Consider the following 19256-nt stretch of genomic DNA (forward strand, 5'->3'; position numbering starts at 1 on the left):
ACCACTGAGAGAAAAACAACTGAACACAACTCACATAAAAAAAGCCCACACATATCGGGTTACATGTGTCCACAGCCAACTAAGCAACTTTTGCATAGTTTTAGAGATTTGTCCAGTTGAAATATAAACAAAAAAATGATCTATTCAAAAGTGACGTACAATTAGATTTAATCTGAAAAATGAAAACATTCATTATTTGTTAATTAAATAATCTGTGCAATTTACAAATGTTTGATGTTCTTTAATTTAAGGGTTATGTATAAGATGAAGAGTTCAGTGGTATTTTTTACATTGTAAGTCATATGTACCCTCCAAGTCACGAAACATTTACATGCAAGTAAGATTACCTCATTGTGAGAAATTCAGCCAATGAGAACAGAGAACTTCATACACATTTCTCACTTATTTTTCAGAAATAACTGTTGTCAAGATTTAATTATGTTGTTTTTCTGCCTTAACTAAATATTGTATGTCAAAACTTTGTGAAACCTGTATTGATATTGTGCCTCACCAAGAAAAGGACAAAAAAGATCAAAACAAGGGTTTCTTCTAAACTAACACTACATGACTGTTTGAAATGTTCATTCTCTAACAAAACTTGAGCCCCAATCCTAGCTAGCATTTTCTTCCTACGATTTTTTTTTTCTTTCCCCAAATAAAGAACTGAGGATGTTTCTGAACTCTGGATGTGACCAAATATTAAATTGCTATGAATGTCTTATTATGGATAGTTCAAAATGTGGTTCATATACTATGTCTGCACTGTAGGTTGTGGCAGAGAGTTTTGCTTGTGTGTATGTTTGGAAAATTAATAAAGCTGAACATTCCTATCTATATCTATCAGTCTGTCTATCATTCGATCCAGCGTTATAACTATCTATTCAGATTTACAATGCTATGTGTGATTCCCACTTTCGTTCTCTTAGTGTGAACAGCCTTGCACTTTAATTAACATGTTGATTTGCATTGAGCTGCAGTATCCAGCATCTGTAAACACACAAGGGGTGAGAGTACAGCATTGTGTCAGGCATTTAAATGAGATGTTTTATTAAAGACCAGATCTTCAATCGCCACCAATCGCAGCTCTGGGAAACGCGGCTCAGTTCTGCCAGTTTCAGGTATGGGGTGAGAGAATAGAGCAAAGATAATGCTATTCCACATTCAGCCACTTCTAGCAGAGGCCGCAGAATGGATCAAAGGCTTCAGTGCAGGCGACTGGAGTAGAGGTGGACCACAGATTCAACTACAGAGGAGCCTAACAAAAGGCCTGCAGGCTCTGTGCTCCTCTGTTAATTACCAAAATGAAAGACCAAGAGTTGCATGGAAAAGGCTAGTGAGTGACAAACTGTATGTGACCTGCAATAACAGTGTTTCATGAGCTGAAGTTGAGGCCGTAGAAAAATCTTTAACAAACTAAGGTTCAAAAACAGTTAAGCTAACGATGACATTTTAAAACTGAAATGATCAAAACTGTTCAAAAAACTAAAAATGTTTACCTGCATGTAATGTGATAATTATTCGACATCGGAGATCCATGAACATTATGTACATTTATAAGAGTACTTTATGTAAATATTTTCGGTCAAAGGGGTTCAGCTGACAAAAAAGTTTGTGAATTGCATTCATTTATAGGTCTATGATTGAGAAATTCTATTATTATAACAAACATATCAATTTAACATGAATGCAGTTCTAAATGTAAGCCATTTGTATGATCATAATTACCTTTTTAATTTTACTTAAATGACTGGGACACGTGAAACACAGATTATATTTTAAACTATCTATACTAGGTTAGTTAGAAAACAAACTATCAATAAGAAAAAATCTCAAATTAATTAACTTACTGTGATGATGCATTTCCACAGTTATTAACATTGTAAATCTAGCAAAGTTGTAAATATTTTCATTTTCCTTTTTAATAATGTGCATTAATAACCCTATATGATTTGTGTTTTGGCATTAAATTGCATACTATAAGTAGATTTAAATTTATATTTGTCTAAATATGACATATTTCACTCATTTGGCCAAAGTACCCTAATCAGTCACTCAGAAATTTATATTTATATAAAATAGTGAAGTCTTCCAATATTTGGCAATACTCTAAAACATATTGAGTTGCAAGATGACTCCTGCAGTTCTTCTAATTAATGTTCTGTCCACACTGCTGGTGGTCATGATTGCAATGGCAGTTTGTGTCTACAAACCTCTTCGACGCAGGCGAGAAGCCATCGGGATGAAAGACGACAGGAGCTGAACACTACTATGGAGAAGGTTTTGAATATTAATGAGCCAAGCCAAGCCATTGGACGAGAACAACGCCACGTCAGCGCGAACTATTTAATAGTCAGGATCCAACACTTCTTATTGGAAGGTTGCGAATTAACGTCAGTATGACCTAATTAATATAAATGAAACCATTGGAGTCTTCCATGCAATGCTTTAATTAAATCGAGTCATGATCTAAAAGTCATTGTAATCAAGTTCAAATCTCCCCAAACCTACCTTTATAATTTAAGTTTTTAAAACTGTACGCTATTTCAAACACATGCGTACTAAATTAGGATGCTTTTTACAGTTTGTAAGCTGCTAAAATGTTTAAAATCTGAATTTATACATACTTTTTTATTTAATATTATTTTCATGCATTTATTGTAAGATGTTTATTTGACTGGGTTTTGAATGTCTGACCTCTTGAATACGGCTACTGAATAAATTAAAGTCAATGCCTGAATCAATATAAATGTGCTCAAAATAAATAACTGAATGCAATAGTGCTAAAACTTTTTTTTTTTTTTTTTTTTATGTTTTGCTATACTTCTACAGGCCTAAAGTTAATTATACTCTCAGAGAAAAATACAAAAAATACAAAACTGTTACTTGTATCTTTTTCACTATACCATTCAGGGGTGAATAAGATACAAGTAACAGTTTTGTATTTTTTGTATTTTTCTCTTCCTGTAAGCTACCATTAAAATTAATATATGATTGCAGTTGGTATAGCAGTAGCCTACCATATTACTTTTATAATATGAATAATTATGAATAATTAGCATATTTACACTTCCATCACATTTGCTCTAAACCTCAGTATTTCTAGTAGCTGGTCTGTCTAAGTGTCCTCTCTTCAGTCTCATCAGTCACTGAGTGAATTTCTTTTTCTCATTAGGGGAGAGAAACAACTCATCCTTCTAATCTAGTCACATGCAATAAGATCAGCATCTGCTGAGCAGGTTATCTCTCCCTCACACAGGATAAATAGAGGGCAAATGGATATATATGTATATATACAGTATATATATTTGCACAATGACTTTTCATGACATTTTTAGCAGTTGGCAGACAAGTGAAACACCTGCTGAGCTGAAGTCATGGAGCACTTGAGCTGATTAAGTCAGGCAACCTAAATGAGTGAAGAACTATTTCCTGGAAAAGTCATTAAAAGCCTTTAAAGCCAAGCATGAACAAGCTGTAGCATTCAGGATCCTTCTGTATTTTGCTTCAGGTAGGCTAACACAGGTTTTACTGTTTACTGCACTTTGTTATTCTTTTAGTTATTTCCTACGAATCAAAAGACTTGCACATTCACAGAAAATATCTATCTTCAGCGTTGCAAAAAGGTTGATATTCATGTAAGTAAAAATGACAGATATGAATTCGATATGTAAAAAAAAAAAAATTTGATTTGTTACAGTAGGTTTAAGAAGTAAACAAGTTGATCAACTAAGGAAGTACACTAGAAGACAATTAACCTATAATTTATATTAAATTACATGTGGTCTTGAAAGCCAACCAAGGTCTGCATTCACTTGGTTTGCGTTTTCCAAAAAACAGTCCACGTACAAAAGCATTTCAGTTTGTTTTACTTCAAAAGCTCAGCGGTGTGTGATTGTCATTGTCTGATTCTCCTTGTCATGACTGGTCATAGGAGTCAGATCTGGACTGCAGGTAGGTCAATCTAACACATTCACCCTGTGTCGAAACCACGTTGTTGTAGCACATGCAGAATTGTCTTGATCTAATAACCATGGACTTCCCATGAAAGACATCATCTTGATGGCAGTATGTCTCTGTACAATATATACACTCTTAAAAATAAAGGTGCTTCAAAAGGTTCTTCAAACGATGCCATAGAAGAACCTTTTTTGGTTCCACAAAGAACCATTCAGTCAAAGGTTCTTTAAAGAACCATCTCTTCCTTACCTTTTTTATAATCTGAAGAATCTTCTTTCAGCACAAAGAAGCTTTTGTGAAACAGAAAGGTTCTTCAGATGTTAAAGGTTCTTTATGGAACCATTTCGACAAAAAGGCTCTTCTATGGCATCGCGAAGCACCTTTATTTTTAATAGTGATATGCCTCCATTTCAATAGTACCTTCGCACATATGCCAGTCACCCATGCTGTTTGCTCTGCTGCACCACCATACCATGACAGACGTTTGCTTTTGCTTCTGTCGCTAATGAAAGTCTGGATGGTCCCTTTGGTCTTTGATACTGAGAACTCGAAATCCATTTTTCCTGGAAACAAGTTGAAATGTGGACTCGTCTGACCACAGACACATTTCCACTGTCTTTCTGACTATCTGAGATGAGCTCTGGCAGCATCGCTGCATGGATCTGATGTATAGCTTTCTCCTAGAGTAACAGATATTCAAGTTGCATTTCTTGATGCAGCTGCAGACTGTGGTAAATGACAGTGGTTTTCCGAAGTACTCCTGAGCCCATGTAGCTATATTTAACACTGCAGCATGACGGTTTCGTATGCAATGCCATCTGAGGGCTCAAAGGTCAAACACATTCAACTGAGGTTTCCTGCCTTGCCCTATACATGTACTGTGATTTCTCTGGATTCCCTGAATATTTTCACAATATTATGTATGGTACTTAGTGAAAATTCTTTGCGATTTTGCATCGCAAAATGTGATTTGTTCGACACTTCTCTCATGAAATTTGAGCCATGATCCAGCTGGATTGTGTGATGAGCCATGATCCAGCTTTGCTTGCAAAGACTGAGATGCTCCTTTTACACCCAAACATGATACCTCGACCCATTACCAATTCACCTGCTTACCGTGAACTGTTTCAAAACTTGTTTTAAAGTGGATATTCTATAACCTTTTCACTTTTATTTAGCCTCTGTCCCAACTTTTTTGGAATGTGTTGCAGCCATCAAAATCAAAATTTGTTCATATTTACAAAATATATTTACGTTGGTCAGTGAAAACTTTGGAAATCTTTTCTTTGTACTTTTGTCAATTAGATAAAAGTTAAGGAGAATGAACAAATCACAGATACTTGATTTTATTGCATTTTTGCAAAGCGTCCCAACTTCTCTGGAATTGGGGTTGTACATTAATGGAAAACACTTCTGAAACATTTATTAAACTTTTTTAACATTACTACAACATTAAAATGTCAATTCTTTGTTAATATTGTTTAGTATATTTGAACTGACACAAATAGTTATTAACATTTACAAAGATTAATAAATATGGTGAATTGCTCCTTGTTAGGTAATGCATTAACTAACGTTAACTAAGGAAACCTTATTTTAAAGCGTTACCGTAAAATCCTATTACATATCAGTAATCAGCCTTAATGTAAAGTTTGACGCATTTGACAGGCCATAAAAAGTCAGCTTCTTGGAAACTGTTATTTCCTTCACTTCCACATGTGATCTCACTAAAATCCTGATTTTATTGCCACAGATGGCTGAGATTGACTGAACACTGCCTCAAACTGACATACAGCTTTCCTCTGCCAACACATGGCACTCGAATGTCCGCTGAGATGGGAGTGCCAACACAGGGGCCTATTAAGAAATGTCACATTACGCAAGATTTCTCAATGGGAAAGTGTATCTTTGGATGAATCAACAACCACCACATCGGTATGAGTGTATGAGGCTAATAAATTATCAGACCCCTTTGTGCCACATCCTCTAATACTCTCTTTTTACAATAATATTACTATAATTGGTGTCATTTTGGACATTGGATTGTCACAATTTTTGCGTCCACAAATTGAAAAGACACTTGCAAATACAACTTGCAATTATAATTTTAGTTATAATACTTCCATATTATCCATCACAAATATCTTCAAGGAAAATGTGTTAATGGTCTTTCTGGGTCTCTTTTCCTTCCCACGGTTAACCATGAATACAGTTTGCAATTCCTTTTAAATACAGTCCGGAAAATACTTCCAATAAAGTTTTTGAAAACAAGATATTACAAAAAGCATTCAAGACATAATAATTAAAAAAAGAAGAAAGACACAGATAGGTATGCATTAGAAGAGTGCCATCTGTTGGTTTATTTAATAAAATTCATGAGGCACAAGACATAAATATCAGACCCCTTAGGTCAGGGGTCATTCTATTAGTTATTGTCACATTACCTAAAGTAGGGGTCAGCCAGTTCTGTCCCGGAGGGCTGGTGTCCTGCAGAGTTTAACTCCAGCTTGCCTCAACACACCTGCCCGGACGTTTCAGGTATACCTAGTAAGTGCTTGATTAGATGCTTCAGGTGTGTTTAATTAGGGATGGAGCTAAACTCTGCAGGACACCGGCCCTCCGGGACAGAACTTGGTGACCCCTACTTTAGTATAAAGTATATACTACTTAGTATAAATAAAAATATAACAAAGCAATTTCATGTTTTAATGGCAAGATATATTCCCAATTTTGAAGTTTCATATATTCTGATAACCACTTTTAAAATCTAAACTAAAAATACATGTTTATAACTTAGATTTTATGATGAAATTGATCTGACCACCTTGACTGCTTTTGTACCTGAATTATTTGACTTGCCATTGCTATGCAACTGTCACACAGTTAATGAAGTGTCAAAAAGTCAATAAAGTGCTTTTATTAAAGTAAAAACTTTTTTTGTATGTGTATGTATGCGTGTCAAATATACATCACAGTTTACAAATGCCTTCAGGATTTCTTCAACATGCTTAAAGAGGTTGCTTTCTCTTGCATTTTGCAGCATGACAATTCACCGAGAATCAACACCAACCCTGATCCGAGACATTTTGGCAATTAGTTGGAGTTAAGACTTATACCCAAATACCAAAAGTTAAATGAGGTTTTAAATAAAGAATGAAATGGAATTCTGTGTCCAGGAATCATGATATGTGGATAACCGTAGCCAGAACATCTGATTTATTCTACTCTGTTATTTAAATGCAGCATAAGAATAAACACAGGAAACTAAAATCAATATCCTGTTAATATAAAACATCCCTATTATAAATGTGAGACTGTGGCTGCCACTATCCTCAGATCCTGGTTCGCTACAAGAAGAGTAAAGCAATTATATATGACATATAATGAGGTGACAGAAGATATGGTAAAAATCGGTTCAAGCTACATACAAAAAATAGTGAGAGAGATACTGCAAGCTGTAAGTCAATACTCAAGACATCTTTTGAGCCTCACAAAGCTCTAAAAAACACTTACAGAAAGAAGTCGACAAAAGAACATTCAAGACATCAAGAAAAAAAAACATTGACAAAATAAATAGCACTGTTAGCTACAACAGGAAGGAACAGCGTGAGATTCCCTAAAGATTCCCAAACAGAGCAGGGCAGGTTCTTCCTCATTTACCACATCAGAACCTCATTTAGCAAACTATGCTGTCCAACCACACTCAAAAACAGCTGTCACACATTCCCCTAGTCCTTTTGTGTAGCATGAGGTTTGGTTGGTGCCAGAAAAGTGACCCAGTACTGGCACATTCATTCTTTGCATTACAACATACTCTAAGCGGTTTTATTGTATCATTTTACAAATTAGGCAGACTAAAAGCTTGAGGCGTATTGGCTTACATCGGACAGGCCCTTTCAGAAATATCCCGGTCTGTATGAGTGCCTCTTACTCCGGTGAGGCACAGCGGTGTGATTTATTGCCTTTACGGTAGAGATGCTTCAGTCAGAAGTTGTCTACCGACAACAGCACACGGGCTGAAAATGGTACGGTCCTACTGCTTTGTGTAAAACATTCATTTCTTTCACTTCCCTTGGCTGCGTATAAAATGGTTTTAAAGGAACCGACAACTGGTGAATATCAGTTTAACCCTGAGATATAGTATTAATATAAACCTAAAGCTAATGTTAATGCAAAACAACCTTCCTTTCCATCAAAACTTTATCTAGTCGTTACTGTCAGGACGTGCAAACTCAAGGACCATGTAATCTTACGAAAGCAGCACTGGATTTCCTGTAAAAACACATGCATGATCACCTCTTTGAAGGAGGAAAAGAAAGTGGGAAAATGCAGTCAAATGCATGAGTGATCACAAAACAAAATGTTTGCTTATTGTTCAAAGAAGCAGAAACTTTCGGATGTTGGCTGCAAACCGAATATGTAAATATGCGAAGTCGTATGTCAGTGGCTACAGAGAACTGCGTGAATCTGAAGAAGGGTATAAATAAAAATGTTTAATGGTTATGGCAATAACAGGAACTCCCTTTTTCTTTCCTTCCCTCATCTTACTCGGTCACTTTTCTGTTAAGGAGAGTTGTAAAATCCTCTGTAATTCCTCTTCTTCCTCCTTCCTTGTCCTTTCCACCTCCTCCTGTGCCCGGGTCGAGAGCTCCATAGCCAATCGCAGCTCAGAGTCGGGGCTGGAGGTGGAGCCAGGGCTTGAGGGAGTGGTGTCACTAAGGTCTACTAAAACTCCTTCAGACCCAGACCTGTGGTATTGTGACAGAAAGAGACGGTTTAAGAACATGCACACAAGGAATGACCGAGAGCATCCTGAAAGATCACCCTACCCATACTTTTCTTCTGCTCAAAAGTTTAGGGTCAGTGAGACTTTGTAAAATGTTTTTGAAAGAAATTTCATATGCATTAATTTGATCAAAAATACAAATAAAAGTAAAATGTAAAAAAAATGTTTTCTGTTTTAATACATTTTAAAAGGTCATTTATTCCTGTGATGCCAAAGCTAATTTTTCAACATCCATTATTTAGTGTCACATGATCTTTCAAAATCAAATTTTCTACTAGTCTAATATTCTGATTTGGTAAAACAGTTTGTTTTCAGGATTATTTGATGAATAGAAAGTTTAAAATAACTTTTTTTAAATAGAAATGGTTTTGTAACATTATAAATGTCTTTATACATCAATATAATGCACTCTATTTAAAAGTATTACAAAAATATTACTTTCTTTATAAAAAACGGTATGTGCCCCTGGACAAATTAATATATGGAAACATGAAAAGTACCCATCGCTCAACCGATTCATCATGGATTGTGTTGCCTGTCCATCAGAATCACTCCAATTGTCCTAAAACAAAACAGCCAGCCAGACTGCATATTAGAGACATCATCGAGAAATGCACAGAATGCACTAACAGGAAGTTCTCTGACCTGTGAGTTGAGTGCACTGGACTCGAGCAGACTCTGGTGAATGGCATACTGGAGCAGCTCTTCATCATGACTGGTTGGGTTGTATTGGCGTGTGTTGGCGTGGCGGTAGCCCCCTCGGTGGTGATAGTGCGCAGGTGGCACGAACACAGATGGGGACACCTTGAATGGAGCAGGTCCTGCAGGAGCAGGAAGTGAAACATACTGCATTTAACATTCATGTTAGAACATTTCCCTGCTGGGTCAACAAACCAATAACTCATTTCAACTATGAATTGAGGTCAGAGTTTGTGACCGTTAACGGGTCTTCTGTGCATTTTTATTTATCCTGCAACAGACGAGGAATCAATATATTTCCAAACCTGAAGCCTGGCTGTCACACTTCTCTTCTGTAGGTGTGGGTGTAGAAGCTGATTGGTCGGAGTCCAACGGTTCATCCGTACTGCACTTGTTGACGTTTCCAAATGTGATGCGGGCATTCAACACATGGAACAGAGGGATTTCTGAAGAAACAGAAACAGAATCAAACCTGTGATCTAGTTAGCGGCAAGTTCTGTCTTACATTAAAGCCATTCACAAGATTAGTTAGTTGTTTATTTTTATTGCCATGTCAGCATTTAAATCTATCTGCATGGAGTTGGAATAAACAAAAAACAAACACAAAATATAACAAAACTAAAGATTTATAAATCATCTGAAAGCTGAATAAACAAGCTTTCCATTGCTGTATGATTTGTTATGATATGACAATATTTGGCCGAGATACAACTATTACAAAATCTGGAATCTGAGAAATATTGAATATTGAGAAAATCACCTTTAAAGTTGTCCAAATTAAGTTCTTAGCAATACATAGGACTAATCAAAAATAAAGTTTTGATATATTTACGATAAGAAATTTACAAAATATCTTCATGGAACATGATCTCTACTTAATGTCCTAATGATTTTTGGCATAAAAGAAAAATCTATAATTTTGTCCCATACAGTGTATTTTTGGCTATAGCTACAAATATACCCCAGCGACTTAAGACTGGTTTTGTGCTCCAGGGTCACATATGTTTAATGGAAAGGGAGGTCATTCAGAACGTGCATAAAGGCATGGGTCTTGCATATTCACACAAGAAATATACACAATCAGTATCAGTCTTCCCTGCCTGGCTATACTTGACTAGGTTCACTAGAGTTTTTGGACAAGGTGAAAAACTAAGGGAATATATCCCTTCTACCAAATGTAAGTTTTATGAAGTTTCCCTTAAAGACCACAGACTTGAAACACAAAAGCAGTCTTGAGAAACTTGTGAGCAGGACAGCTAGATTAGTTAATGCTAAACTCTCTTCCATACACAATTTGCAAACATTTAGTTGAATTTTAAGAGTGTACATGCGGTTTTGTTGTAGGTTAGATGAGTTAATATTCAATCTGATGCATTACATTACAAATGCAAATTTTATGCTGGACAGGGTTTCATTTCAGAACTGAGTAGTAGGGCTGTTTGTTCCTCTCACTCACCGATCTTCACAGGGAAGCCAGGGGGGAACCTGAGGTTGATGAAGTCCCCGAGTCGGGCAAAGTGAGTGCTGGTGCGAGCCATCAGGTCAATGATGGGAGTGACCTGCTCCACCAGAGACAGAGGATGCTCTTCGCTCATCCACAGGGTGCCTTTGAACCTGAGAGGGGGTCGAAACACAAAAACTCAACCATTTCCTCAGTTATATATGTGTGTGTAATTTATTGGTTATTTATATTTAATTATTTTCTTATTTTAAAATAATTGTAGTGTGAGGTTGGGTCAGCCTTACTTCTGTGTTCTGATGGTGAGCTCAAAGGGCCGACCGATGTCTCTGCCCTGCAGGTCAAAGTTGGGGTTAAAATACTCCTCTGGAGTAATAGCTGTGGGGTTCGTGGCAGTGGCATACTCCATAGTCATGTCCTGTAATCATGTATAGAAATAATCAGTACAGAATCCTTCCAGCTTTGTAAAACACAAGTGTCTCGATGCTTTTTTTTAAATAAATGTACACCTAAAAAAAATTATAAATGTGTTTGATCTAGATAAAATATCAAACTATTATACACATTTTTTTTTTAAATATCAAAATATTATATATACACGTTTAAAAGAACAGTAGTACTATTCAAGCAAAATATTCCACAAAAGCAAATTTGTTAGGTTTCAAATTCTAAATCAATAGAAAATGTATAAAGTATTTGGACAATTTGCGGTTTTCAAACATTGGTGGGATATGATCCTCATCGAATGAGAAGAACGGACTATACATCCCACTTGTTTTTGTTAAAAGTCTTGTTTCTGATATGCTTAATTTTTTGTTTATGACAAAATATCATACATTTGTTTGCATATGTCACTTGGTTTAAAATTTTGTATCAAATTCATTGACATGAATACATTTTTAAGTGTGACTGCAGTGCCCAAATACTTCAGAAGAAAACAATTCAATGCGTCTGTTTTGCGTGCTTACCCCTTGAGCACCGATCTGTTGTTCTACCGTCCCGAGTAAAGACTCCAGAACATTCCTTTCACCTGTTGAGATCAAAAGCATCAGTAATTGATATTAATCAGTTAACATAACGGGGAACTCCAGGCAACAGACTATTTACCCTGTACCACTGACAGAGCTGGAGCCCAATCTGGAACTATTTCATGTGTTTTATTGCCAGTTAAGCCATTATGGCCAAGAAAATTGGCTTCAAACTAGGGATGCACGATATTGGAATTCTGCCGATATTCGATATGCCGATATTTTTCAACTCATTTTGGCCGATATCGATGCCGATATATTTCCTTTTGTTTGGAAACAACACCAAGTCTCTCCTGTGCAGAAATTATAAGCAAAATATGATTAATTTTGGTTAGTTTTTAACAAGAACTTATTTATTAAAATTAAATAAAAAATAATAAAGGTTTTTTAACAGTACATTGACGCTTTGAAAATAAATATAAATCAACTATATCAATCGCTGCATTTTTCCCCCAGAAAGATGCAGTGTTAACCCTAATATTTTATTTTAAGATTTAACATTTGTAGATGGTCTAAAACAAGAGTTGTAAAAATTCTGAAAATCTTTTAGAGCTCATGATTTGTTTAAAAAATAAAACGTTACACATTAATGAATAAATCAGTATATATAAAATTATTTAATTTACAAGTGTCATGTTTGTGATTTTTTTTTTTCATGTAAGCTATAGCTTCTGACCATTAAATCAAAATATACTTATTTTATTACATCAATTACTGCTTTATTTAATCAGAAACACAGTCTAAATGTTATTTGTGTAGGTTATTTTACTTTTAATTTAATTAGAAGTAGGCCAACAGCGCCCCTACTATTAAAACTACTTACCGAACGGGCATTAGGACCTGGGGGAGGCTGTCACTGCTGCCCCTGCTTGTGCTATAACTGTTTACTCTATCCCACACCGAACGCGTCATTCTGTACATGCCTTCACACATTAAATGCAGCGATCCAAAACAGTCAATCTATTCATCATTCAGACAAAACTTTGCTTCAAGAATGAGCCACATTGCTGACGTGATCTAATCGCTAGCACACCCTGAGCACATGCGAGTTAACCCTTTCCCCTTATCGGCAAGACATATCGGCATAATTTTGCATGTCAGGCCGATGCCGATATTTACATTTAAAGTCATTATCGGCCGATTTCGATATCAGTCCGATAATATTGTGCATCCCTACTTCAAACTGATCCCTACAATCTGAAACCGATAAATTTGCAAGGCTGATGCAAAACAAAACTTATTAGAGTTACTACTATACTAGTTATGTACTGTAATAACGTTAATTAGATCACAGTTCATAACTCAAGTGGGAACACAGGGATGTTGTGAGAGAGATTTGCAGTTCCCGGTCGAGCACCAGCACCATTTTGGTAGAAAAGGGGTATGATATTTATAGTGTAAATCTTAAAGTGGGTTAATTACTTTTTATCCTGGCCTTCTCCTCGTCTGTGAGGTGCTCCGTCCTGGTGCGAATCACAACGTTCACATTGTTCACGGAAAAAACCTGCCAAAAGCAGTATCATCACCCACAGGACAAAGACTGCTTTATTCTGAAACTCACTGCTATAAAAAGAGAGTCACACTTTCTGTAACAGTTTTTTGTCCTTCCAGTGATTCCTATTGGTACTGTAGTTCACAAACAGCTGGTCATTTGCGTACCTTGGCTTCAAATCCATTTACTACTTCTGTTCTGTCTGACCTCCAACCCCAGATACCGGATTTAGACCTGAGCACATAATACATTTTTTAATAGCATGTTTGATTTATTTTCAGCAGCAATTGTGTTTTTTCTGTATGTTTTCTGTGAATAAAAAATAAATTAGTGTGCAACAATGTTCATGGATGTTTATGTGTGACATTTTTCATAAATGCTACAATTAAAAAACGAGTGGTCAGAAAGCCTTCTTTTAAAGGAACACTCCACTTTTTTTGGAAATAGGCTCATTTTTACAACTCCCCAAGAGTTAAACAGTTGAGTTTTACCGTTTTTGAATCCATTCAGCCGATCTCCGGGTCTGGCGATAGCACTTTTAGCTTAGCATAGATCATTGAATCAGATTAGACCATTAGCATCTCGCTCAAAAATGACCAAAGAGTTTCTATATTTTTCCTATTTAAAGCTTTACTCTTCTGTAGTTACATCGTGTACTAAGACTGAGAGAAAATGAAAAGTTGCGATTTTCTAGGCCGATATGGCTAGGAACTATATACAGCAGGCGCAATGATATTACGCAGCGCCTGAAAGTAGTCCCCAGCTATATCATAAGTAGTTACGATATAGTTATGGTACGGCAGCAAAGTTCCTTGATTATTACGCCGGAATGAGAGTATAGTATGAAGATATGGAGTAATGGCTGGTGAAAAATCAGCTTAAAATTACATTTTAAAATATATTAAAATAGCAAACCGCTATTTTGAATTGTAATAATATTTCACAATATTACTACTTTACGGTGTTTTTCATCTACTAACACACTTGGTGACAATAACAGACTTCTTTCAAAACCATTAAAGCCATAAACTTTTGAATGGTAGTACATTTATTAGATGTTATGATGTATACAAGGCGCCATACCTCTCAAATGCAATGTTCTTTGTGTCCAGATATGTGTTGACAATGGGTGTTGTCAGCCTCTTGGCTACTTCCTGTTCGGCGGGATGCATGGAGTCCAGCGTGACGTCCTCCATCTCTCGGGAGAGATCGAAGCGCTCAGTGTCCACCACCTCATCCTCGTGATTAACTTCCATCAGCTCAGTGCAGTTGTCTGGGAGAACGCACATGCAAAGTCCACATGATACTGATCAACCACAAATAAACATCAGGCATTTCACTTATCCTCAAATAAAGTGCATTAGTAAACATACAAATGTGAAATTCCTGTAAGCTTCAGAAGAATTCACAGCATGTTTGCTAGAGCCCCACTGCCAAATTAATTCGTACACCACAGATGCTCAGAACGGGCGACTAGTCTTTTTTTTTTTATAAATAAAGCAATTGTAAACATGCAAACAGGCAGAGAAAATAACCTTCTCCTCTAAAGATATAGCTTCTTCTTCCTCTGATCCAGGTCATGTTTTCAAAGCCCAGCAGGGTGGTGTCCACCCTCAGACAGGCCTCACTCTTCCAGATTCTGCACACGTCGCTGGGACACACACGCGATACGAGAGGAACTGGATCCAGAGCAAAAGCAGCAGATGAGGATCATTCTACGGCCTAATAAAGCCATAAGGATTTGAAAAGGTGAAAAAAAAAAAAAAGAGCACTTACTCCAGCTAGTGAACTCCCACTTCATCTCCATGTAGAAATCTGGAGACTAGGACAAAAAGAGGTTCATTACACTTTAGGCGCTTTCACATGACTCACATCAGGGCTTCAACGCATCTCTCAACACAAGTGTCAGGCACCACTCTGGCTTCCACGTGTTGCAAATAGCATCAAAGGGCAAATTGTTAGGTAGTAAGAAAGCATATATGCTGTAAACAGTGAATAGTGAAAGTAAAACAAAAGTTAACATGTGTCCTTAGAACAGAAAACACTCGTGACGAATGAAAAAAGTCACGTTGATTGCTTAAGGAATAACACACCTATGAATATCAAAATGCCTTTGATGTTAACACAAAGGATGGGTGTTTTAATGGCTAAATAAATGAATTTTTTTTAGAGAAATTAATACTTTCATTCAGCATAGATGCATTAAACTGATCAAAAGTGTCAATAAAGAGGTTTATAAAGTGTGATCCTGGACCACAAAACCAGCGTTAAGTCGCTGGGGTATATTTGTAGCAATAGACAAAAATACACTGTATGGGATTTTTCTTTTATGCCAAAAATCATTGAAAATATGAAGATATTTTGTAAATTTCCTATTGTAAATGTATCAAAACGTTTTGGTTAAATACTTTTCTCAGTATTTAGATTTTCTCAGATTCCAGATTTTCAAATAGTTGTATCTCAGCCAAATATTATCCGATCCTAACAAACAGTGGAAAGCTTATTTATTCAGCTTTCGGATTATCTATAAATTTCAATTTCGAAAAATTCACCCTTATGACTGGTTTTGTGGTCCAGGGTCACATATTACAAAAGACATCCATTTAAAAAAAAAAATGCTGTTCTTTTAGACTTTCTAGTCATTAAAGAATCCCGAACAAAAACGTATCACGGTCTCCACAAAAATATTAAGCAGCAGTCGTGACGTATTGTCAAGTATGGTTACCCATACTCGAAATTGGTGCTCTGCGTTTAACCCATCCAAGTGCACACACACAGCAGTGAGTAGTGAACAAATGCACACACACACACACACACCGTGAACACACACCCGGAGCAGTGGGCAGCCATGCTGCAGCGCCCGGGGAGCAATTGGGGGTTCGGTGCCTTGCTCAAGGGCACCTCAGTCGTGGTATTGAGGGTGGAGAGGTTGTGCTTGTATACAGCACAGTATACAGTTGTGCTTGTATACAGCACAACTGTATACAAGATTGATCATAAGAAATGTTTCTTGAGCAGCAAATCAGCATATTAATCTGAAGACTGCTGAAAATTCAGCTTTCACATGAACAAATGATATTTTAAAACGTATTGCAATAGAAAACAGCTATTTTAAATCGTAATAATATTTCACAATATTACAGTCTTTATTATACTTTTGATCAAATAAATGCAGCCTTAAAAAAAAAAAAAATCTTACCATCTCCAAACTTTTATATATTATACAATACCAGCTCAAAATTCACCAAAATAATGAACAAAATCAAATGAAAGACGCACCTCTCGGATCTTGCACAGTAACTCTGGAACACCTCCCAGCGCAGTGGAGGCTTTAAGATAATCTCGTCGCTGGAGCACCAGCTGCACCATCTCTGGATCTCCTGTGCTGACTGCTTCCTGCAGCACTGTACATGCAACAACACACAGACATCTGCTTTAACTGCACCTTTAGGTATTTATATAGAATATGGGCTTGTAATGGAAAGGTAAATATACTAGCTTCTATTATATAGTGCACTCTAAATCACACAGGACTAAAAAGACATCTGCTAAATGACCAGTAAGTGTCTTTTAGGAGGTGATCATTAGAGTATACATCACATCCCGGAAAAGCCAGACCAGAGGTATGAACGCTTTCACGGGCTGGGAAAACTGTGCAAGTGGTCTTTATAGTTCTAATGGTATTCTTGCGGGGGCCAATGCAATTTACTTCAAAGACTGCCATGGCGATACTGCAAAATTATGTGATGTCTTACCACCGTCAAAGACCTACTAAGTTGACTAATGTGCAATTCATAAACTCTATTATTCTCACCTGTCCAATTTTTCTCGTTCTCTTTGGAAACATCTGCGCCGTGTCGGAGCAGCACTTTCACCGACTCCAAGTGTCCTAGTGAGACGGCCAGGTGCAGAGGCGTCCGGCCCCTAGGATCCACCTCTTCAATGTTACTCTGAAAGGAGTGTAAACAGCTCATATCTTAGTCAGGAAACTGAGAAGTGCCAGAAATCAAGGGCGCTGCTCTTAAAAAAAACGAAAATGAAAATATGGAATGCAACTGTGTTCCAGTGAATCGATCATCATGATGCCTGTCATATATAGCAGCGGTATTCAATCATTCAGATGGCATGGACATTCAAATAAGATCACCCTAGGGTGAAAGACTCAATCCTAAAACTTGAAAGGTAGCTATATATTTACAAGAATAAAGACATAATTCACTGTGAAAAATTATGTAATTGTTAAATAAATGTTACAAATGTGTGTGAAACTATGGTTTTTAGCTAGATGTATAATGCATCTATTTATTTGAATTAACATTTATTTATTGCGCTTACTCTTATCTATTTATTTGTCCAACAAAGCTGTGATCTACAGCCTGGTGCAGTAAAATGAAGCTTTATTGATGCTCAGCAGCTCTCCAGTGCAATGGCATACAGCAGGGCTGTGGTTAACAAGTGGATGGCAAGCTGATGAAGCATTTTGCACTAAGATCAAATAATATACCAATTCCAATTTCTTTAGACTATTAAATACATGTCAAGCATGTCATGCAATCTCATCAGTCCAATGATTCAGATGCACCAGCACCACCAGTCTACATACAGCAGCATTACGGATTTCCCACACACACATACCGTCTGGATCTCTCTGTCCAGCTTCCTGTAGTCATTCTCCCACACCAGGGCATGCAGTGGAAACCTGAGGCTGAAATCCTCGACGCTGGCAGCGGTGGCCGAAAGCATTCTGGCTCGATTCAAACTCTCCGTGTCTCCAAAACCAAGAGCCAGCCTGCGAGCTAGCTACTGTCATGAACCATCAAAGCTCTTCATACACATATATATACAGTTGCTCTGCCTATTAAACAGGTGGATTTTAGTAAAGGGGACGCCGAAAACGCAACCAACTTTTTTTCAAAATAAACTTTTGAAAAACAAGGAAGTGGCAGGTTGAAACTATTCGGGTGGGGGTGTTTCCAGTCATTTGACAAATCTCTCCTCCAAACCCTATTGCATTTAGTTGTATTTATAAATAATGTACACAATATAAAATAATCAATAAGAGCCTAATTAGCTGTATATGACAAATAGGTAAAGGAAAAATAATTATTTTTCTTATTGAAATGGGCGAGCCCGACGCCAGACTAAACCATTTAATAAAAAGGAGGGGTGTTCGTCCTATAAAATATGGCGAAATTGTGTAAAGTCAAAGAGTGAATTTTGCGTATTCGTAAAGAGAAGTTATTTTTTAGGCATGAAACGAAAATATTTTCAAATGAAATATTAGTAAATGTCGTAATAAATAATTGGCTCGCCTGTGTGTTTTAAATGATCTTTAGCTCATCAGGAGCGGCTGGTGATTAATGACTTCTGCGCATGCGCAGAAACGAATGCAGCATGCTATAAAGATCCTTTATGCCTTCGATTCATTTACGACCGTCTGGTTCATTTTTAGGTTTATAATTATGTTCCAAATATAAATAGGATTACACATTTGATATGATGTATCGTGATATAATCTTCACGGCACGTGAATAGATTGATAAATTGATCAAATATCGTACGCGTTGCAGTGGCGCGTCTGTCCACTGTGTGTCAGGCAGCGCTAGAAAGCTGATTTATCGTCCCTGTAAACTCAAATGTGTGGTCTGGGAGGGCAGATGGCACTCTTCTGCGATCTGATGGGTTGCTGGCAAGCATTTCCGTAGTGTAGTTTTTAATGCATCATGACAGAGGCTAATTTCAAGCTACAGACATACATTATTTCACACACAGCAGGCTGCAGTGCAGATGCATGCACGCATTTAACTCCGAACGCGCGCGCTCTTCGGGAATGAG

At 36.9% G+C, this 19256-nt stretch overlaps 1 protein-coding gene across 1 annotated transcript; it reads right to left on the bottom strand.

The window, feature by feature from the left end:
* Window positions 1–6859: 6859 nt before the first annotated feature.
* LOC306869974 (ankyrin repeat domain-containing protein 13A-like) lies at window positions 6860–19144 on the bottom strand. Its single transcript, XM_079416965.1, has 15 exons — window positions 18057–19144; window positions 17236–17371; window positions 16701–16825; window positions 15198–15243; window positions 14957–15100; window positions 14505–14694; window positions 13589–13655; window positions 13352–13433; window positions 11870–11931; window positions 11189–11319; window positions 10899–11056; window positions 9748–9888; window positions 9389–9564; window positions 9244–9305; window positions 6860–8705 (listed from the first exon to the last, which is right to left on the bottom strand). Exons 1-15 carry the CDS (start codon window positions 18162–18164, stop codon window positions 8510–8512), a joined length of 1824 nt encoding a protein of 607 aa, XP_079273091.1. The 5' UTR covers window positions 18165–19144; the 3' UTR covers window positions 6860–8509.
* Window positions 19145–19256: the final 112 nt, after the last annotated feature.

The sequence above is a fragment of the Barbus barbus genome (genome assembly GCF_936440315.1).
Source record: "Barbus barbus genome assembly, chromosome: 5".
Lineage (NCBI taxonomy): Eukaryota > Metazoa > Chordata > Actinopteri > Cypriniformes > Cyprinidae > Barbus > Barbus barbus.

What these genes read in the sequence shown, in the direction of transcription:
- LOC306869974 (XM_079416965.1), bottom strand. Translation starts at nt 18,164, where the DNA reads ATGCTTTCGGCCACCGCTGCCAGCGTCGAGGATTTCAGCCTCAGGTTT. An exon ending in CTATATCTTTAGAGGAGAAG is followed by an intron (nt 14,695 to 14,956) that starts GTTATTTTCTCT and finishes GCGTTCTCCCAG; the next exon opens with ACAACTGCACTGAGCTGATG. An exon ending in AACAGATCGGTGCTCAAGGG is followed by an intron (nt 11,320 to 11,869) that starts GTAAGCACGCAA and finishes ACATGATTACAG; the next exon opens with GACATGACTATGGAGTATGC.